General features: G+C 44.8%; 1 protein-coding gene across 1 annotated transcript in view; it reads right to left on the reverse strand.

The window, feature by feature from the left end:
* The window catches only part of LOC126234583 (sodium/hydrogen exchanger 9B2-like), a 547,662-nt gene extending 528,412 nt beyond the window's left edge, over nucleotides 1-19,250 (reverse strand). Inside the window, exon 1 of the mRNA XM_049943295.1 lies at nucleotides 19,123-19,250. Within this exon, the coding sequence (XP_049799252.1) occupies nucleotides 19,123-19,195 (73 nt within the window). The 5' untranslated portion in view covers nucleotides 19,196-19,250. The remainder of the gene's footprint in view (nucleotides 1-19,122) is intronic.
* Nucleotides 19,251-23,808: the final 4,558 nt, after the last annotated feature.

The following is a 23,808-nucleotide window of genomic DNA, read 5'->3' on the forward strand; positions in this document are numbered from 1 at the left end:
GTACCAACGTTTTAAACAATAAAAAATGAAGTACCAAGAACCACTGATATCGCTTGTTGGCAAAAGAACGTTACTACTCTGCCGTGTCACTTTGTAATCATCTTTAATGACAACAACGACTGCGTGAAAATGAAAGAACTGAAAGTTTTTATTATCTGTAGCAATTACATTTCAATGTAACAAACGAAAAGAGTAAAATCATTCGAGTAGTGGCACAACACAAACGTCTGCAAAACCTTAATTGAGTATATGTTGATGTCCTATATAGAAGTACTTATGTTTACGTGAATCAAATGTAATCTTACGTACCACAAACGGAAAATGTATATTAATAATTCGAAGTATCAGTTTTAGCAAGTTACAAACCGACTCCGAACAACATGGGCACACACTACTTGACACTGCGAAAGCACGAACAGTGTTGCCAATTCTGCAAAACGAAATAAACTAGATATGCTTCCAAAAAAGGTGGAATAAAGCAAGGTATGTTATTGTGCACTTTTGTTTTCGCTGTAATTATAGTGTATAACAGACTAGCATCAAATTATATTTTTTTCTTAAATTCGAATCAGCTGGACATTAGAATAATACAAACAATTAACTGTAATGTATAACTAGATCCATATTTTTAAAAGTTCAAAATGGATGACATGTATCACTATACATGTTAATTTAAACATTAACATGTACCTTCATTTACTATTTCTTCATCCAAATCATCTCTGCATTGCATATTTTGAAGCAAAAATGTATTTAAATAAACACCTTCTAGTAAGTTCTTTGGCACAACTTTGATTTTTTTCACAATAAAATTGTAAATAGTGTTTCGACTAGGTACTTAGAGAACAGACTTCGTAATATTTGCTCTGTAATTTTATCTTATTTATTACACTTGGAAAGCTACTTCATTATTGTGAAGTTGTGTAATTTTCCAATAAAACTCTCAACTGTTTCTATTTTTAAGTAATGGTTTTGGTCTTGTGTTTGTGTATGCTGATGAGCCCGAAGCACACATCAAAACTGTTTTGGTTGGCAATGTTTTGCTTCTTAATTCAATCTAATAAAGAATTTTCATGGAATATCAAAGGGTCTTTTGAAACTTTAATTCAATGCAAATAATTTTTCTTTAATCAACATGAATTTTAATGCATTCCAATTGCTGAGGGATAAAAGCCATAGAATAACATTGTGAAAAAACTCATATTTCTGGACCCCAACTAAATTATTCATTTGACAGCACAACGGTATTAAAAAGAAGCCATAATTAGTTCCAAAAATGATGATTTGGCAGTACTGAGCATGAACTGAATGAACAATGAAAGGCATTAGCTGACGTTTAGCTGCAATAATAGCCAAAGTTCCTGCCTTAATTCTTTCAAAAATATTGTTCTCTCGCTCCCTTCTCCGCCCCTGTTCATGTTTGGTAAGTGACAAAATGTCGTTACGAGACCTATTCACAAAACGATTTGTTTAAATGACAAAAACATTATTTGCAGTTGTAACAAGTAGGGAATTTATTTTATCCAAAATCTAAGGTCCTTACTTTGCCTTTAACATCGATGTTTCGATGTATCAGAGACTTCATTATCGGTATTGAGACATAAGTTTTTAATCTCTTAACAGCGATGGTTTGTAAATATCGAAGATCTCCGAACGTCACTATTTGTAGGAGTCATAATTTTTGCAGTCATCAGTGCATGTCCGTTGAAGTGAGTGAGCCGCTATTGCGTCGTCAGACTTGACTCAGTACGCGAATATTTGAGACGTCGGTGGCTGCTCCATCGGCCTACTGTTCTCAATTCCGGGACACCGTTGTGCAACGCCCGTGTTTTGCAGGAGCAGCTATCAAGTTTGCTGCTTCCTAACTTCTGAAGAAGACCAGCTATCTCTCAGTTATCTTATCGACTCTAATCAGAATGGGCGATTAGGAAAACGACGACAGCTTGTGAAAACAAAGTTATTGCAATCAGTTTCAAATGGCGTAATAGACAATAGAAGAAACTGATTACTGTACGACGAGGGAAATTCCTCGCCCGGGCGGTAAGTGGAGGGACAACATGTTTACAAATCGTAGATAGCGCAAAAGATGATTGGGGAAATTGCAATCAAGACATCCTTTGGCGACAGAGAAAGACAATTAGAACTCTGCAAGTACTCTGCAAGTAAACTTGTCTGATTATGTGCCTCGGTAGCTGCGCGGTCTGCGCGGCAGATTGCTAAGCCAAGAGGCTTGCGTTCGATTCCCGGTCAGGTCGGAGAGTGTCTGGCTTTTGGCTGTCCTCACTTTTGTATCATTATAATTGACTTTACTACCGAGGTAGCTGAACGCGCACGACAAGAAAGCCAATAAATCGGAAAAAAAACTATCATGAACAGCGAAGCGAACGGTTTACCATATTCGAAAAAGTCAAACAGCGAACAGAGAAAATCTAACATAAGAAATTGGTTTCCAGCGATAGAGTTAACACAAGTGTTTATTTGTTATGTAATTACTCAGCTTATCAACAGTTAAGAAATTGTAAATATATTCCCGCATAGTTTGGGATAACAGCGGAAGTCCTAAAAGGAATAAGAGCCCGAAAATTGAAAACCGACTCATTCTGGGAGAAGAAACAAATAAAAAGCATGTCAAATTGTACTGCGGAGAGAAAGAAAGAGAGATAGAGAACAGGACATTGCTGGGTACTTGTAGACCACGTTCACTGAAGAACCAAAGGAACTGGTACATCTGTCTAATATCGTGTAGGGCCCCCGCAAGCATACGGAAGTGCCGTAACACGAAGTGGCATGGACTCGACTAATGTCTGAAGTAGTGCTGGAGGGAACTGACACCACGAATCCTGCAGAGCTGTACACCAATCTGTAAGAGTACGAGGGGGTAGAGATCTCTTCTGAACAGCACGTTGCAAGGCATCCCAGATATGCTCAATAATGTCCATGTCTGGCGAGTTTGGTGACCAGCGGAAGTGTTTAAACACAGAACAGTGTTCCTGGAGCCACTCTCTAGCAATTCTGGACGTGTGGGGTGTCGCATTGTCCTACTGGAATTGCCCAAATCTGTCGGAATGCACAATGGACGTGAACGGGTGCAGGTGATCAGACAGGACGCTTACGTACGTGTCACCTGTCCGAGTCGTATCTAGACATATCAGGGGTCCCATATCACTCCAACTGTACAAACCCCGTACCATTACAGAGCCTCCATCAGTTCGAACAGTCCCCTGCTGACATGCAGGTTCTATGGATTCATGAGGTTGTCTCCATATCCGTTTTCCCGTCATAAGCAGTCCAGTCTCGGTGTTGACGAACCCAGGCGAGGTGTAAAGTTTTGTGTCGTGCAGTCATCAACAGTACACGAGTGGACCTTCGGCTCCGAAAGCCCATATCGATGATGTTTCGTTGAAGGGTTCGCACGCTGACACTTGTTGATAGCTCAGCATTGAAATCTGTAGCAATCTGTGGAAGAATTGCACTTTTGTCACGTTGAACGATTCTCTTCAGTCGTCATTGATCCCGTTCTTGCAGGATCTTTTTCCGGCCGCAGCGATGTCGGAGATTTGATGTTTCACCGGATTCCTGATATTCAAGGTACAGTTGTGAAATGGTCGTACGGGAAAATCCCCATTTCATCGCTACCTCGGAGATGCTGTGTCCCATCGCTCGTGCGCCGACTATTAACGGCGCATTCAAGCTCACTGAAATCTTGATAAGCTGCCTTTGTAGCAGCAGTAACCCGTGTACCAACTGCGCTAGACACTTGTTTTATATAGGCGTTGCTGTACGCAGCGCCGTATTTCGCCTGTTTACAGATCTCTGAATGTGAATACGCGTGATTATACTAGTTTCTTTGTCGCTTAAGTGTAGCATCACATAAGGAATATATTCTCAAAACTTACTATGCTTATCACTTTCATAATGCGATAGATTATTTTCAGTGATTAGATAAAAAAAGTCTGTGAACCAGTTTTTCAATATCGATCTTAGAACTCTTACAACATTTTTTTAAATGTATGTGTATGATATATTGCAATTTTTATTTCACAAATCTTTAAATAAATTTTACCGTAATGAACTTGCAAAAATTTTGTAACACAGAAAGTTGTGTTATGGCAAGTACACAGTCCGCAGCAGATTTCATTTTTTTTTTATCTATAGTGGTTCAGAAGAAAATGTTCTTTATATACCGAAAAATGGAAGTTTCGAAAATGTATAAAAAAGATTTTATTGACGTTTATGCCAGGCGCAAGTACCTTACGTTGGCCATAACCATACAATTGTCCTTTCTGGTCTTCATGTAGCTTTTTATTTCTAGTCTGATCCTTCAGGCGTGTCCTTTTGACAATATACTTCACTGATATTTCAGAACTAGAAATACGCATATAATTAATCTTCTTCGAAGAGTTTTCAGTGAAGCAACCTGCATCAAATCCTAGTCTCATAAGGGTTCTGATTCTCTCACTGTTACCATCGTCAAACACTGGACTAGCATCATATGACGAAATTTTAACAACAGTAGAGGAGCAATATGTTGTATTTGGGTGTGTGTCTTCTAAATGAGATTATCGAAGCTTTCGTTCGAGTTTTGGAGACAATGTGGTGCAAAAATTACACTACTGGTCATTAAAATTGCTACACCACGAAGATATGTGCTACAGACGCGAAATTTAACCGACAGGAAGGAGATGCTGTGATATGCAAATCATTACCTTTTCAGAGCATTCACACAAGGTTGGCGCCGGTGGCGACACCTACAACGTGCTGACATGAGGAAAGTTTCCAACCGATTTCTCATACACAAACAGCAGTTGACCGGCGTTGCCTGGTGAAACGTTGTTGTGATGCCTCGTGTAAGAAGGAGAAATGCGTACCATCACGTTTCCGACTTTGGTAAAGGTCGAATTGTAGCCTATCGCGATAGCGGTTTATCGTATCGCGACACTGCTGCTCGCGTTGGTCGAGATCCAATGACTGTTAGCAGAATATGGAATCGGTGGGTTCAGGAGGATAATACGGAACGCCGTGCTGGATCCCAACGGCCTCGTATCACTAGCGGTCGAGATGACAGGCGTCTTATCCGCATGGCTGTAACCGATCGTGCAGTCACGTCTCGATCCCGGAGTCAACAGATGGGGACGTTTGCAAGACAACAACCATCTGCACGAACAGTTCGACGACGTTTGCAGGAACATGGACCATCAGCTCGGAGACCACTGCTCTGGTTACCCTTGACGCTGCATCACAGACAGGAGCGCCTGTGATGGTGTACTCAACGACGAACCTCGGTGCACGAATGGCAAAACGTCATTTTTTCGGGTGAATCCAGGTTCTTTTTACAGCATCATGATGGTCTCATCCGTGTTTGGCGACATCGTGGTGAACGCACATTGGAAGCGTGTATTCGTCATCACCATACTGGTGTATCACCCGGCGTTATGGTATGGGGTGCCACTGGTTACACGTCTCTGCCACCTCTTGTTCGCATTGACGGCACTTTGAACAGTGGACGTTACATTTCAGATGTGTTACGACCCGTGGCTCTAGCCTTCATTCGATCCCTGCGAAACCCTACATTTCTTCAGGATAATGCACGAACGCATGTTGCAGATCCTGTACGGGCCTTTCTGGATACAGAAAATGTTCGACTGCTGCCCTGGGCAGCACATTCTCCAGATCTCTCACCAACTGAAAACGTCTGGTCAATGGTGGCCGAGCAACTGGCTCGTCACAATACGCCACTTACTACTCTTGATGAACTGTGGTATCGTGTTGAAGCTGCATGGGCAGCTGTACCTGTACACGCCATCCAAGCTCTGTTTGGCTCAATGCCCATGCAACAAGGGTTATTACGGCCAGAGGTGGTTGTTCTGGGTACTGATTTCTCAGGATCTATGAACCCAAATTGCGTGAAAATGTAATCACATGTAAGTTCTAGTATAATATATTTGTCCAATGAATACCCGTTTATCATCTGCATTTCTTCTTGGTGTAGTAATTTTAATGGCCAGTAGTGTAGTATGTACACGATCTGTAGAAGATTTCATTTTTTTTACCTGCCGTTGTTCAGCACAAAATGTTCCTTATATACCGGAAAATGAAAGTTCCGTGAAATGCATAAAAAATCTTTTATTGACGTTTATGCCAGGCGCAAGTCCCTTAACATTGGCCATAACCATACATTTGCCCTTTCTGGTCTTCATGTAGCTTTTTGCTTCTAATCTGATCCTTCTGGCGTGCCCTTTTGGCAAATGTCCTTCACTGATATTTCAGAACTAGGAATACGCGCATCATTAATCTTCTTCAGTAAGTTTTCAGTGAAGCAACCTGCATCAAATCCTAGTCTCATAAGAGTTCTGATTCTCTCGCTGTTACCATCGTCGAACACCAGAATTGCGTCATATGAAGAAATTTTAACATCATTAGAAGAGCAAAATATTATATTTGGGTGTGTGTCTTCTAAATGAGATTATCGAAGCTTTCGTTCGAGTTTTGGAGATAATGTGGTTCAATAATTATTTTGAGCGATTTTCATGACTATTGTAACCTAAGGAACAAGATTTAACTCACCGTCGAGGCGAGGTCGTTAGAGGCAGCTTAAACTCATTTTAGATTAGGATGGGCGTTTTCCGTTCCTAAAGAACCATCCAGGCTTTCGTATCGTTTGATTTATGGAAACCGCCGGACGAGGTTTGATGCCCGCTCCGTCGAAGGCTTTTCCTGTCCCTTTAACACTGTGTCACCTCATTCCGACTGTAGCCTGAGGGATGTTTCATAACATAAAAAAGATCGTCCCGTGGTACAGTGTTGGCAGCTCGCCAAGACACCCGTGGGTTGGACACTGGCCGCTCAATATGGACAGCGTTCTGAGTAGCTCTACAGTCACGCACGGTGTTTGAAATGCGAGGGGTGTCGCGTCCTTCGTACGACCATACCGGCACAGCACTCACAGCAAGACCTGCCGAGCTGCCATTCACATACGATGCAATGGAAAGCACTCAGTACCAGAGTTCTGAATTAACTCAGCCACGAATTTGTAACCGTTTACTATGAACCTCATCTGCCATGAGCTTCCTATAAAATGGGAACTTCTTGGTGTCTCATCCGCATCCTCAATCATCCGACGAACGTTAGTCTTGGCAGGGTTGCATTCCTTGCGGTTTGATTTGTCATGTATTGTACTGTTTTACGTGCCCTAGTTGCTATATCCTTAATATCTCACACAGTGTCATGTTATTACAGGGGGGACCAAAGCGCAACTGTGCGTATAGAGGGCATTTTCACGAAGATGTTTGGGTTGATATTCTCGTCATTCCGAAAGACTCTTTGTTGTTGAGTTGCATCGTGTTGCTTGTTCCGGAAGTGATCAAGTACCTATCTCATTCTCACTGTCACTATTTTAAACATGGCTGACATCGGCAACAGTAAATAAATTTTCAATAAATAAAGTATACAGCCACCCGGCTGTTTTTTGTAAAACCTTGACCAGGTTTCAATAACGCTCTGGTTACCTTCTTCAGAAAGAAAGTTACATAAATTACATGACGTTAAAATTTTAAACATGCATGATGACCTAATAAGCACAAGTCAGACAGCAGTCATGTAATTTATGTGACTTCCCTTTGAAGAAGATACCCTTCGTGGTATTGAAACTTGGTCAAGGGTTTTACAATAAACTTTTGCAACCGATTGGCTGTATACTTTATTTATTGACCATTCTACTGCAATTAAATTTGATCTGCAGCGCTGGTGTCTTCTTCGCTTACTTCCCGTCCGTTGATAGTTAGTCCATAGGCACTAAATTATACTTGGGATACTTCAGCGGTGTTCATTATCTTATTCAGAGGCTGAGTGTCTTCTGTCCTGCCAATGACTCGCCATATCACATGTTCTGATAAGTCACAATGCTGAGATTTTCACTCGTATCGAAGTAACAAACACAATCTATGCAACACTTGAGCAATGTCCCATTTATCCATCACGTGTCGAATTGATGACTCTCGGGAAGCAGAATGGTGTTTTTCCTGTAGTAATACTAAGCAGTTGTACTCCAACAATACAATTTTGCCAGTGTGTAACAAAATATCCACACGGATGCCCCATATAGTCTGATCGGTGCAGTATTTATATTCTTGTGTGTGTTCTAACGTCTAAAAAAATGGCTCTGAGCACTATGGGACTTAAATTCTGAGGTCATCAGTCCCCTAGAACTTAGAGCTACCTAAACCTAACTAACCTAAGGACAACACACACATCCATGCCCGAGGTAGGATTCGAACCTGCGACCATAGCGGTCGCGCGGTTCCAGACTGTAGCGCCTAGAACCGCTCGGCCACATCGGCCGGCGTTCTAACGTCTAAGTTTGTGTGTGTGGTAGAAATTACATGGAGAGTATTGTGAAGAAGAGCATTTCTGGTTTTATTTAATGCCAGCATTCTTGAAAGAGTCCAATTAATATTAAAATTGCTTTATGAATTCCCTCCAGTCTTTATCTGTGCTGCACTTTGGGACTTTATGGAAAGAAATAGTTCAGTCTATTTCATAAGGTTTGAGGCGTGTAACTGAGACATTATTATTTCCTCGTCCGACATTTCGCCTGGAAGCTACCCAGTCGTTATCATGACTAGTGGAAGATTTCTGTCTGAAATACACTGAGGTCACAAAAGACATGGGACAGCGCTATGCACTTACACATATGGCGGTAGTATCGCGTACACAAGGTACAAAAGGGCAGTGCATTGTCGGAACTGTCATTTGTACACAGGTGATTCATGTGAAAACGTTTCCGACGTGATGATGGCGGCACAATGGGAATGAACAAACTTTGAACGCGGAATAATAGTTGGAGCTACACACATGGGACATTACATTTTGGAAATCGTTAGTGAATCAAATATTCCGAGATCCACAGTGTCAAGAGTGTGCCAACAGTACCAAATTTCAGGCCTTACCTCTCACCACGCACAATGCAGTGGTCGACGGCACAGAGTTGTCAGTGGTAACGAACGAGTAACACTGCGTGAAATAACCACAGAAACCAACGTGGGACATACGACGAACGTATCCGTTAGGATAATGCGGCCAAATGTGGCGTTAATGGCAGTAGACGACCGACGCGAGTGTCTTTGCTAATACCACGACACCGCCTACAGCGCCTCTCCTGGGCTAGTGGCCATATCGATTGACCTCTAGACGATCGGAAAAGCGCAGCCTGATCAGATGAGTCCCGATTTCAGATGATAAGAGCTGATGGTAGGGTTCGATTGTGGCGCAGACTCCACGAAGCCAAGTTATCAACAAGGCAACGTGCACGCTTGTGGTGGTTCCATGATGGTGTGGGCTGTATTCACATGAAATGGACTGGATCTTCTGGTCCGACTGAACCGATAACTGTTTCGAAATGGTTATGTTCGGCTACATGGTGACCAGTTGCAGCTGTTCATGGACCTCATGTTCTCGAACAACGATGGAATTTTTATGGATTACAATGTGCCACGTCACCGGGTCAAAATACACTCCTGGAAATGGAAAAAAGAACACATTGACACCGGTGTGTCAGACCCACCATACTTGCTCCGGACACTGCGAGAGGGCTGTACAAGCAATGATCACACGCACGGCACAGCGGACACACCAGGAACCGCGGTGTTGGCCGTCGAATGGCGCTAGCTGCGCAGCATTTGTGCACCGCCGCCGTCAGTGTCAGCCAGTTGGCCGTGCCATACGGAGCTCCATCGCAGTCTTTAACACTGGTAGCATGCCGCGACAGCGTGGACGTGAACCGTATGTGCAGTTGACGGACTTTGAGCGAGGGCGTATAGTGGGCATGCGGGAGGCCGGGTGGACGTACCGCCGAATTGCTCAACACGTGGGGCGTGAGGTCTCCACAGTACATCGATGTTGTCGCCAGTGGTCGGCGGAAGGTGCACGTGCCCGTCGACCTGGGACCGGACCGCAGCAACGCACGGATGCACGCCAAGACCGTAGGATCCTACGCAGTGCCGTAGGGGACCGCACCGCCACTTTCCAGCAAATTAGGGACACTGTTGCTCCTGGGGTATCGGCGAGGACCATTCGCAACCGTCTCCATGAAGCTGGGCTACGGTCCCGCACACCGTTAGGCCGTCTTCCGCTCACGCCCCAACATGGTGCAGCCCGCCTCCAGTGGTGTCGCGACAGGCGTGAATGGAGGGACGAATGGAGACGTGTCGTCTTCAGCGATGACAGTCGCTTCTGCCTTGGTGCCAATGATGGTCGTATGCGTGTTTGGCGCCGTGCGGGTGAGCGCCACAATCAGGACTGCATACGACCGAGGCACACAGGGCCAACACCCGGCATCATGGTGTGGGGAGCGATCTCCTACACTGGCCGTACACCACTGGTGATCGTCGAGGGGACACTGAATAGTGCACGGTACATCCAAACCGTCATCGAACCCATCGTTCTACCATTCCTAGACCGGCAAGGGAACTTGCTGTTCCAACAGGACAATGCACGTCCGCATGTATCCCGTGCCACCCAACGTGCTCTAGAAGGTGTAAGTCAACTACCCTGGCCAGCAAGATCTCCGGATCTGTCCCCCATTGAGCATGTTTGGGACTGGATGAAGCGTCGTCTCACGCGGTCTGCACGTCCAGCACGAACGCTGGTCCAACTGAGGCGCCAGGTGGAAATGGCATGGCAAGCCGTTCCACAGGACTACATCCAGCATCTCTACGATCGTCTCCATGGGAGAATAGCAGCCTGCATTGCTGCGAAAGGTGAATATACACTGTACTAGTGCCGACATTGTGCATGCTCTGTTGCCTGTGTCTATGTGCCTGTGGTTCTGTCAGTGTGATCATGTGATGTATCTGACCCCAGGAATGTGTCAATAAAGTTTCCCCTTCCTGGGACAATGAATTCACGGTGTTCTTATTTCAATTTCCAGGAGTGTAGTTCGCGACTGATTTGAGAAACATTCTGGGCAATTGCAGCGAGTGATTTGGCGACTCAGAGAGCCCGAAACAAAACGTATCGAACATTTATGAGACATAATCGAGAGGTCAGTTCATCCACAAACTCCTGCACCGGCCAGAGTTTCGCATTTATGAAGGCTATAGAGACAACGTGGCTCAATATTTCTTCCAACAACTTGTTGGGTCCATGTCACATCGAGTGGCTGCACTACGCCTGGCAAAAGGAGGTCCGGCACGGCATCATGAGGTGCTCCACGAGTTTTGTCACCTCAGTGCAAATAGGCCTTGGCTGCAAACCAGGAAACTGATGGGACATTGTATTCGCAGAAGAAATGTCGACAATCAAAATGGTTCAAATCGCTCTGAGCACTATGGGACTTAACATCGGAGGTCATCAGTCCCCTATAACTTAGAACAATCACACACACCCATATTCGAGGCAGGATTCGAACCTGCGACCGTAGCGGTCGCGCGGTTCCACACCGTCGACAATCGCAGTGGTTTAAATTGCTCGTTGGGATGCGGACCATTAACGCCTTCCATCGTTGCATTCTTCTGCTATAGATTGCAGCCTTCAGACCACTCCATAACGTGCAGTGTGATGGTTCGCATAAGAAAATTCTGACATTCTGAAGATTGTGAAGCAACAGCACATTTCTTACGAAGCAGTAATTCCGAATTTTGCTTACTTATCTTTATTTTACCCCACATGGAGACCAAGATCAACTCGCCCGACCAGTCAAACGCACGATTACACCGCTTCCGGCATTCGGGGAGGCGCGCCGGACCCGGAACGAATGAACCCGACGGATCAACGACGAGGGCAGGTGTGCCGGCCAGCCTGGATGTGCTTTTTAGGCGGTTTCCCCCATCTGACTAGGTGCATACGGGGCTGCTAACCAAGTCCCGCCTCAGTTACATGATCCGCGAGCATTTCGAAAAGTCTCACACTTTCTCGTGTGACGACTCTAGATGTAAACTGATTGGGAACACAAATTCCGTCCCACGGGAGGGAATTGGGAACAGGAAAGGCATCCGGACACCGTGTACCACTAACATTGCCACATCCCGATTAACATGCCGAACCCCGTGAAGACGTGGGAAAAGACCAGGAGAAAGAAGACATGAATACCAAGCTCCTACTATAATGAAGGACGTGACAGGTTTGTCTCACATAATTATATAACAAGACTTTCTACCCGGTAATGACTTATCATTCTAAAATGATTTTAAATGTAAGCAAAATTCAGAGCATTAACGTTGTAGTGGATCCGGATGAGTGCATGTGTTTGTGTAATAGCGAGGGTTACTATATTTAACGTGTCCCGCAAACATTATATGTGGATTGTTAGCACATTTGACAGAGCAACAAATTACTAAATTATTGTTAGTAAATTAAATAACACATCACAGAGCAAACACATTATGTCCACTACAATGCGGTATTGATGTAATATTCTAAAAACTTAAGGTAATTACTTTCCGCAGTTACAAATTTTCCAAAAGGTTTTTCATGCAGTAAAAACAACTTACTTTCAATTGCAGAAACGTATAGCATACGACACTATCTTCTGTAAGCAGCATCCAAAATGAACAAAAGAATGCAACATGTGCACTTGAATTCGTTTCACTTGTAATTCTTCTTCTGTTATTGAATCACCAATGACGATGTTTTCAGAAAATGACACGAAATGCATTGGTGAGAATAAACAGGAAAAAAGACCAATTATATGTAAACGGCTGGTTTTGAATATGATTTTTTTTGTAGTAACGTCATGCAAGCTTGCCCTAGGTATTTCTACCTTTCATCGGCTGCTGTCGGAGGCATTGTTGTCATTAAGCTAATGTGCTTCTTGATTGTGTAATTGGATGTATCCAGCACACAAGTGACGGTTGGATTCCAGCTGCTTTCGAACGAGACGGCTGAATACAACATACAAGGTGGCGCAGGACTCCACATCAATTCCTCAGATATGCTGTGTTTAATGTTGACGTGTTAGCCAAGTATTGTACCCTTTAGAATTGAGTAGATTAAGATTGTAAAGAATTGCTTTATCACTTTGGCACATGTATGTTACACTATTGTGATACCTGTTATACTACAAGGAAAAATATCGCTGTATTCTTCTGTCGTAGCACGATACTTATATCGTGTTTAAGAATGAAAAAATTTGAAAGAAAAACGGTTAAATGTTTTGTGAAATAATTTGGCTAAAAGTAAGAAAGAAAATAGATAACAGAAACATTTGATGTGGCTTCGAATGGCGCTCGGAATCCTGTACAGCAAACGAAATGTGTCTAAGGTTTGTCTAATCTGTATTATTTCTTTCTTTTAGAGAAATGGTTTGACAAAACATTTCCCCGATCCTTTTTCTCAAATTTTTCATTTTCCAGCGTGAAATATACTTAAATATCGGTCTGTCTTCTGTAATTATTATGGCTATTCATATCATAAGAAAAGAAAGAAGTTTCCATTTATGCTGTAATTTCATATTTGTTTTATTTTTTTAATGTGAAAGAAAGATTCCCCAATTTCCACACTGATGTGAATCCTTATGAGCACAATAGCGAGAACTTTCTACACTTAGCGAGCAACAGCTGTTCGTGAAATATTCCAATTTTCCCTCAAATGATTAGTTAAATTTTTCTTAATTGCCCCGATTACTTTCAAGCAATTATATCTTTTTTTTTCAATACTAGTTGCCCACTCTTTGTTTGGCTATGGAAATTCGGCCAAAAATGAATTGCGTAAGTTCTAAGAAGTCTTTTTTTCGTTCTTGACCCAAAAAGAAAAACTTTAAAAGATCTACTATATTTAATTTTACTGTAAACAGAGTTTTGGCTAACATTACCATTAAAAGGTCTAATGTTAAACTGGAATCTGACAGACATGTTACAAGAAAAATAAATAAGGTAGATTAATGGCCTTGCAGCAGCAGCAGCAGTAGTAAAACAGTACCACGGTTTCTTCTCCCTACAGGAGTCCTTCCACAGTGCTCTGCCCATACGCAGTTCTCTATATCTTGAACAATCCGCGTCAGCTGCCAAGGTCGTAGACGCACGTCTGTGGATTGGTGGTCGGCTCGGAGGTAGTCGGTTTGAATCCTCCACGTGGAAGACATTTAACATCTTTAATTTCATTGATAATGAGATGAGAGATGGTAGCGTACAATTCCCGAACATCAAACTTCGTGTCAATGTCCTGAGTTTAAATCCCGTCCTCTCTGGAGTGGAGGACAAGAGCATGTGACATTTGATTGCAATCCTTCAGATGGGGAAAGCTCGGTATCCCCTTGGTGTTATTGATAAAGAGCTAAGGGGCACGTTATCTGCCGGAACCAAATTCACCCCACCCCTTCTCTAAAATGGTCTTCAACGTCAAAGAACGCCACTAAAACGCTACAAAGTACTCATCTCAGTCACCCATGTGATATCGCGCGAAGAGCGAGGTGACAAAGTAAGGTTGGTACCTCGCAACACAACCACAAGAATCAATAGTCACAGCAAGCTGCATCGGCGAATGAGCGACATCGGCGCGGCTTAGTCACGCCCACAAACGCTTCGCTACTCCGCCGTATCCGTTCGTCTACTTACGGTGGAGTACAGGACCGCTCTACCCCAGTCTCCGAGCATCCACTAAGACGACGGCGTCGTCTTCTAGTAGGCCAGCTGTGTGAACAGTGTGTTAGGCAGAATACTGCGTGAAAGTTATTGTTAAGTGTATTTTGTGTTTTTTGTCTGTATCAAGTGTTAAGCTGATGTTCAGAGAATACTCATGACATTCCTGTGAAAATGGATTGTTCAGAGTTGAGTAATTCTTCTTATCTATGTTGTAATAAAGTGAATTAATAGTTTACGTACACACTCGGTCTCCTTGTGGTGCAAACTAAAGAACCCACCGTTGTACTGGCGAGTATAATTTGAAGGAAGGAAGAAAGACTGGGTTTAACGCCCGGTCGACTTCGATGTCATTATATACGGAGTGGCCGTGCGGATTGAGGCGCTATGTCACGGATTGCGCGGCCCCTCCCGCCTTAAGTTCGAGTCCTCTCTCAGGCAGGGTTGTGCGTGTGTGTTGTTCTTCGCGTTAAGTTAGTTTAAGCTAGTTTAAGTAGTATGTAAGTCTAGGGACCGATGACCTCAGCAGTTTGGTGCCATAGTCTTTACTACAAATTTCCAAATTTGTGTCAACGATGGGAAAGGAAATCTGCCGTGCCATCTCAAAGGAACCATCCCAGCAATTACCTGGAGCGATTTAGGGAAATCACGGGAAATGTAAAACGGGGTAGCCGTATGCGGGTTTGAACCGTCGTCCTCCCGAATGTGAGTCCAGTGTGCTAACCACTGCGGAGTGTAATTTCGTCCGACACAACAATCTATACCGGATGAATACGCGGAAGACCAGACAAACACACACTTTGCGAAGAAAAAGTGCGAGTACGTGCGAGGAAAGGAAGTGTTTCCAAAAAGACGCCTGAGAATCCACTAGATGGTCTTCCAGCTAACAGTGTCATAAACTTTTACATATACTGTGGTCGCCATTAGACGGTGTGCAACAAACGTCAAACTGACATGAAATATACTACGTACTTGGGTGTACAAATGATTAGCATTCGCCACAACTACACGAAACAGGGAGGAATAACGCTGTCTACATTCTGTATGTAGGAAAAGATCAAGCAGCGTGTTTCTCATCCAGAAGTCTCATTCGAATATTGTTTGTTTGTGAGAAGATTGTGTTATACATCGTGTAAGGAGGTAAAACGTCAATCAATACTTGTCGGAATTCGACAGTGCTGGCAGGATCGTCTTCTACCAAGACTGACATTATTCGTCTGCGATATTTCTGCTCATGACTGTTATGCGAAAATGCAATCGATGGGTTCAGGACGGCCATACTCGACGCCATCCAGGATGTCAAGAGTCCCACGTGAGTAGCGCCCGAGTGAGCAGACATACTGTTCGCCGCTCGCCCATGCGGGATGGTACAGCCACGTCACATGTCTTCGGTCAGGAAATGGACTTGTTTGCAGCAAGAACTAGTATCAACATGAACAGTGCGGCGACATCTGGAGCACCATGTACTGTCAGCACGGCGACCATTGTTGCGGCTTCCCTCGACGCGAAAGCTGTTGTGCACCCAACAACACTGCAGACAAGGGTCGAACAACGTCGTCTTTTCAGAGGAGTCCACATTCTGTGTGCAGCATCGCGCTGGGCGTTTCCGTGTGTGAAGGCTCCGAGGAAATTACATTCATCGTCGTCACTCTTACCCAGCGCCTGGCCTGATGGTATGGGGTGCCATTGGATTCACAACACGACCACTTCTTGTTTCTATAGCCGGTAATTTCGGTCTTGTTAAGGCCGGTGGCTGCGCTCATTTCCGAGATCTCCGTAACATTAAACTGCAACAAGATAACGCAAGACAGAATGTACTGTCCTGACGTACCTCGCTATAGAGAGTGTACGAAGATCTCGTGGCCAGCACGTGCTCTAGATCTCTCACCGATTGAAAATACGAATTACAGAGAGACTGATTCGCCATCAATGTCAGCCACGACAACTGACGAACTATGGCATAGAATTAAAGGAGCATTGAACGACGTGCCCTTGGCACCCAGTCTGAGGTCGAACAGATGCCCCGCCGAGTTAGACCCGTTATAGCTGCCGAAGGTTGCAGCACTGTTTACCCCAACGTACACGTCTGGAGTACAGCATTGTATGGTAGTGAAACATGGACTGGGGGAAAACCAAAACAGAAGAGAATCGAAGCGTTTGAGATGTGGTGCTACAGACGAATGTTGAAAATTAGGTGGATTGGTAAGGTAAGGAATGAGGAGGTTCCGCGCAGAATCGGAGAGGAAAGGAATACTGACAAGGAGAAGGGACAGGATGATAGGGCATCTGTTGAAGACATCAGGGACTGACTGACTTCAATGGTACTAGAGGGAGCTGTAGAGGGCAAAAACTGTAGAGGAAGACAGAGACTGGAATACATCCAACAGATAAGTGAGGACGTAGGCTGCAAGTGCTGCTCTGAGATGAAGAGGTTGCCACAGGAGAAAAGATCAAACCAGTCAGAAGACAGAGGACTAGAAAAAAATGCGCTGCCTTAATCTCCACGTAACCCCTCACGCAAACCTCGAGAAAATATCTCTTTCGGGGTCATTTGTGTTAGTCGCAGTTGTGGTGTATGGTAGCAGCTAATGAGTATTTCAGGAGCAGGCTGAGTAGATACAACAACAATAACACACACACACACATACACACAAACACCGAGCGAAGTGCGCAGAGGTTAGCACACTGGACTCTCCTTCGGGAGTACGACGGTTCAAACCCGCGTCCGGCCATTCTGACTTAAGTTTTCCATGATTTTCCTAAATCGCTTCAGGCAAATTCCGGGATGGTTCATTTGAATGGGCACGTCGGACTTCCTTCCCCATCCTTTCCTAATCCGATGGGACCGATGACCTCGCTGTTTGGTCCCCTCCCCCAAATCAACCAACCAACCGAGCACACACACACACACACATATATATATATATATAAAGACAAATTATTAGTAATTTATTAAAACTTGAGCATGATAAATACTTAACACTGTATGATGCTGTCGCTGACAGTTATAACATTAACACGTTATTCATTGCAGCATGAAAGATTCACGTCAGGGTACAATTGTTTTTAATGTGATATAAAGTTGTGGACATCTGTTCTACTCGCACACACCCGGATGTGTGCTGAGACGATACTGTCGTCGTTAGCGATGAATAAAAGTCAGGCTGATTACATAGAGAACCGGCGATTAAATAGAGACTGGGCTGAGCGGTACTGCGCTCGGACGTAAATTACATTTCTGCTGCGGCGCCGTAAGGAAACACTTGGGGCGTGTCTACGTCTACGATTCGTCGATGCGTCTGGCAGCGACTGTCTTTACTTGTGGCGCCGTCGTGAAGGACCAACTTCAGCATGAGACTTCGTTCTGCGGACATCATCACAACAGTAGACACGAAATAGGGCTCTGACGTCCTATAAACCATTGGCCACGAAGTATTTCTGGCGGTCCCTCAGATTCAGTTAAGGCAACGATTATTACTACAATGTCCTTAGATGCTCACCAGTATGTCTTTCGCACGCCATTTCTTGCTCTGTGTTTATTCACAGCCCTCATGTGGAAGGCGCTCCCAAGGCGCAGTGATAGTGTTCCCAACGAAACAGGCAGTTGTAGTCAGAAAGGCTATCCGGAAAGTAATTTCCACAAGACTACACAAAATATACTGGAATAGCAAATGTATCATAGACATTTTAATACCACAACTTTGTATTACTTACACAACTACTATTTTAAAGAGCTATTGATGTTCAAGTAAGTTTAAAACATTAAGGGATTCAGGTAGAGGAATATATTAAAAACAATGCATTTAGTTTTTAAGAATTTTAAAATACAAAATAATTGACTAGATTACAATTTCTTCAAGCGCTGGACATGAAGTACCACCTCTCCCTGGTACTGCGAGGCTTAAATTGTTTTAAACGCAATACAAAAACAAACAACTCGAACCGCGAAAACACTGGGATGCAGAGTGAGCGAACTGTGAACGAAACATTGCCGAGGTTGGCGAAGCGTCGCAAAAGTTTTCGTGCACTGATTCACAATGTTTAGCTACATGGGGCTCCCAAAAACGGATATCGCAAACCGATTTCACAGTTTCTGGTTGGCCACGCAAACACTCCAAAACCGATCCTGGAAATCCGTTTCTAGTTGCAGGTTTTCCACCTCCACAATCGATTTTCGCTCCCGCGTAAATGCGCAACGTTTTTGAAACGTGCTTGGATTCTCTTTGTTTTCAAAATACCTCGAATATTTAAGTGAAGGGATATTGCGATTATGCTGACCAAATCTGAAACTTGAACAGCTGTTTTCCTGACGCCACGTTTAACTGTGCTAGCAAATCCGTTTCAGAACTTAACATGCAAACGCGTCAGCAACAGACGGTTCCCGAAATTGAAAAGAATCGAGTGAAAAACTATCAGTATCGAAATGCAATTAATCGATGCCGAGATGTATCGATACTTTCTCCCTCTACCAAAAGACGACAGTGTCGCCGCTGTGGCCGGTAGCGGAACTAGAGCTGTGCTCGCCAGGTAAGAGGCCAGCCGGCAGACTTACCTTCGTCGCCCTCGACCACGAGCTGCATCATGAGCCCGTAAGGGGTCATCTTGCGCTGGCGGGGTGCCTGCATGGTGTCGGCTGTTGGCTGTCGTGTGTCGTGCCCGCGGCCGTCGCCTGCACACTTCACACTGCTGGGGCCGCCGCGGCAGGCTCCGCAGATAAGTGACGCTGCGACTCGTCCCCCAACGCGCGATCCCACCTACGCCTCACGCCTGCACCTCTTCTCACGCGCGGCCAGTAAAGGACGCTGCTAGAGTCGGGCCATTTATTTTCGTGCTCACAGACAATGTCGCATCGCGAAGCTCCTCATTTCCATCTGCATCTGGATTCCACTATTCTATATGGCAGTATGGGAGGAGAAAGCGATAACTTCCTCGGATCCAAGCTCGTTTGCTTGATCCGGCTACACTGATTCATACTTTTATTCAAGATACTAACAGCCCACTAGCGACAACTTGTCCTTCCGTTGTATAAGGTGACCATATCTCCGGAAACACCCAAAACACAACACAGTAGCATGCTCAATATGAGTAGGAAACCCACTGGCATTCAAAACAGCTTCCATTCATCTTAGAATGGATAAATACAGGTCCTGTATGGTTGTGAAGGGAATCATAACATTCTTCCTACAAAATAGCGGCCAGTTCAGGTAACGACGATGGAGATGGACAGCGCTCACGCACCCATCTCTCCAAACTAGACCACAAACGCTCAATAATACCGGGTGTGCCGAAGTCTGTCCTGATTACAAACATTCATAAGGCGAAAATATGACACACACACACATGCTTTTTATCTTGAATTGCTTGCGACATAGTCCAATTTTTGTGCATATACATACTTACTGTTACTTTATTTGTTACAGGCGCCAGTGATGTAACAACGACGGGATCGGATTCCATTAGCGAACAACATGAACTCAAACCGGAAGAAAGCCCAATGAGTCCTCTGGTATCACGAGATACAGTTACCAAAAGCAGTCAGGGTAAAATTTCAGACAGAATACCATCTAACCACCAGATTTTAAAAGCATCAAGAGGTACATCGGTGTCCAAGAGTAAAGCTATGAATCGCTATTTCCAACCAGAGTCTAACTCACGATATAGTCATACAGACTGTCAACAGATGTCCGTGCGGTCGTGTTCTGCACGGAAAATGGCATTCCAGTCAACGGGAAACCACGCCAACTATGACGTCAGGTCACCTACCAAATGGGGTAGGCCGAGTGTTTCTAGGCGCTTCAGTCTGCAACCGCGCGACCACTACGGTCGCAGGTTCGAATCCTGCCTCGGGCATGGATGTGTGTGATGTCCTTAGGTTAGTTAGGTTTAAGTAGTTCTAAGTTCTAGGGGACTGATGACCTCAGATGTTAAGTCCCATAGTGCTCAGAGCCATTTGCGCCCAAACAGGGTAGTGTTTGTCGAGTAATCCCACATCCACAATCACTGTGTACACAGTCACAGACGGTGCAGTATGGCATAGAGAAGACGCCTACCACACTCTCTGCGGTGGAGTGCCATAGCCGGCCGCTGTGGCCGAGCGGTTCTAGGCGCTTCAGTCCGGAACCGCGAGACTGCTACGGTCGCAGGTTCGAATCATGCCTCGGGCATGGATGTGTGTGATGTCCTTAGGTTAGTTAGGTTTAAGTAGTTCTAGGCCTAGGGGACTGATGACCTCAGATGTTAAGTCCCATAGTGCTTAGAGCCATATGAACCATAGGAGTGCCATAGGAAGAATGGAAGCAGGACAGTCGCAAACTGATGTGGCTCGATGGCTTAATTGTAATCATTCTGTTGTTTCTTGGATGTGGCGAAAGGTTATAGGGACCGAAACTGTACCCAAAGACCAGGGCTTGGCCGACCAAGTGTGGCATCATAAAGAGAGTACCGTTTATTGGTTGTAAGGGCACGACGGTACCGCGTTAGTACTACACGGCAACTAGCATCTGATCTCGCAGCATCCGCTGGATGTGTTGTATCGAGGCAAACGGTCTACAGAAGGCTTCGGTCTTTATTGTCAGAGACGTGCTGTATGTGTACCTTTGAAGCGGCTTCACAGAAGGATTCCGCCCCCGGTAGCTGAGTGGGAAGCGCGACAGAATGTCAATCCTAAGCGCCCGGATTCGATTACCAGCTGGGTCGGAGATTTTCTTCGCTCAGGGACTGGGTGTTGTCCTAATCATCATCAATTCATCCCCATCGACGCGCAATTCGCCGAAGTGGCGTCATATCGAAAGACTTGCACCTGGCGAACGGTCTACCCGACAGGAGGCCCTAGTCACACGACATTTACATTTTTACAGAATGGAGCGTCTAGAATGGAGTCGTCAGCATGACACCTGGACAGTTAGCCAATGTTGTTTCCACAGATGAGTCCCGGTTTGGTCTGGAGAGTGATTCTCGACGGATTCGCATCTGGAGGTAACGTGGAACACGATTTCGGGACCCAAACATTGTGGAGAGAGATCGATATCGTGGAGGGTCCCTAATAGTGTGGGCACTGATTATGTTGAGCACTCGATCAAGTCTTTATGAAATTCTTCGAGTGAATCGGCAAGGTCTAGCTGCTGTCAGGTATCGTGACGAGATCTTGGGACCTCACGTGCGCCCAGATTTCGTATTGATGGACGATAGAGCACGGCAGGCTGATGTTTCCTTGAAACCCCAAGATATTACACGCGTAACGTGGCCTGCTCGCTCTCCCGATTTGAGTCCCATAGAGCATATCTGGGATGCACTAGGGAGACAGGTTGCGTCATGTCAGGATCCAACAATCCCTCGAGAAGATTTGCGAGCCCCTCTGCAGGAAGAATGCGCATTGTAGCCTCAACCTGAGATTGATGACATTATTCATAGCATGTCCCGTCTTTGTCAGGCCTGTACTGCTGCTAGAGGTGGTCACACCCCATATTGAGCACATTAATTCTTTGTTGGAGTGTGTGTGGAAATACGGTAAGTTGGGAAAAACGAACAACATTTTTGTCTAGTATTATGCATGTTTCAGTTGTTTACGTTCTGTATTCTTTACATTGTTTCTACTTTACCATCACCTGTGTATACTATTTTGTGTCAAAATAAACACAACTTTTCTAAATTTCCGTTTGTTGCTTTAATTTTGGACACCAGTGTTGTTTATGAACTTTAAGGAAATAGGGAACGTATGTGGTCTTCCTAGAGCAGACAGGCCTGGACCTAGTACGCAGACAATTCAGGCAGTAAGAGACGCCTTTGTGAGAAGTCCCAAGAAGACAGTCCGCAGAGCCTCACGTGAGTGCACCACACCGTACATAAACGGCTTCTTTTCTGTGCGTTCAACATCCAGATCCTGCAATCCATTTAACCGACGGATTATAGTGCTCGTTGTGACTTTGCTGTGGCCATGCTGGCTGAGACTGAGGAAGACGATGAATATCTGAAATGTGTCCTTTTCTCAGATGAGGCCACATTTCATTTGAACGGTGTTGTCAACCTTTTTTCTTCAATGAAACGACAGTCACAGCCAATACCTACCTCGATAAGTTGCAGCTATTTGTTGTGCCACAGAATCAGGATTTTCCGAACTTACAAACTTAATTTTCCAACTAGTTGGTGCGCCAACTCGTTGGGGCTTAAATATTTGTATCTATTTGGATACATTTCCAGGAGAATGGATCGGGCATGGTGGTCCCATCAACTGGCCTCTACTATTGCCGGCCGCAACAGTAGCGGATTTCTTCCTTTGGGGTTATGTCAAGAACCACGTTTATCAAACGCCAGTAAACGGCATCGCAGTATTACGGAGCAGAGTTGCTGACGTTATTACATCCAGCCCTCACGAAATGGTAACGAAACATAGGTGGAATTGGAATATGGCCTGCATATTCTTTGGGCAACGAAAGGAGCACGCGTCGAAAATTATTAACTGTGTGTCTGTCTGTCTGTGTATGTGTGTGTGTGTTTGTGTGTGTGTGTTTGTGTGTGTGTGTGGGAGGGGGGGGGGGTACACAAAAACTTGAATACGTTACCTGCACTTCAAGATAAAAGGTATGAGACTAAGTGTTCTATTTTCTGCCTTATGCACGTTTGTAGCCAGGGAAAGAGTTTTTGGACACTCTGTATTGGAATCTGGCGACTGTGGCGGGCGGAGGATATGCGACAATTCACCCTGGTGCTCACAAAACCAGTCCTAGACGATACGAGCTGTGTGAACAGTGGCTCTGTCGTCTTGCAACTTATCATCACCATTGGGAAGCAAACATTGTACCATGGGATGGACTTGATCAGTCAAAATAGTCATAATTACAATCCTTGGCAATAATGCGAGCTTGGAAGATTAGCATGGGACTCAGGTAATACCACGATGTGGCTGCCCAGTCATCAACGAAGTCCCTCCTTCGGACGCACACCGGCGATATGCAACTATACTTATGGCTGTAATATCGTACACACAAGGGCACAGAATTGGCGGAGCTCTGTGGGACGAACGACGAACGTATCAATTAGGACAATGCGACGGAATTTGGCGTTAATGAGCTATGGCAGCAGACGCCGGTGCGAATGCCATTGCTAACAGCGCGAAATAGCCTTCAGCCCCTCTTCTGGGCTCGTGGCCATATCTTTTGGACCCTAGATGAATGGAAAACCGAGTCCTGGTCAGATGAGTCCCGATTTCAGGTGGGGAGAGCTGATGGTAGGATTCGATTGT

This window comes from Schistocerca nitens, chromosome 2, assembly GCF_023898315.1.
Source record: "Schistocerca nitens isolate TAMUIC-IGC-003100 chromosome 2, iqSchNite1.1, whole genome shotgun sequence".
NCBI classification, from domain to species: Eukaryota; Metazoa; Arthropoda; class Insecta; order Orthoptera; family Acrididae; genus Schistocerca; species Schistocerca nitens.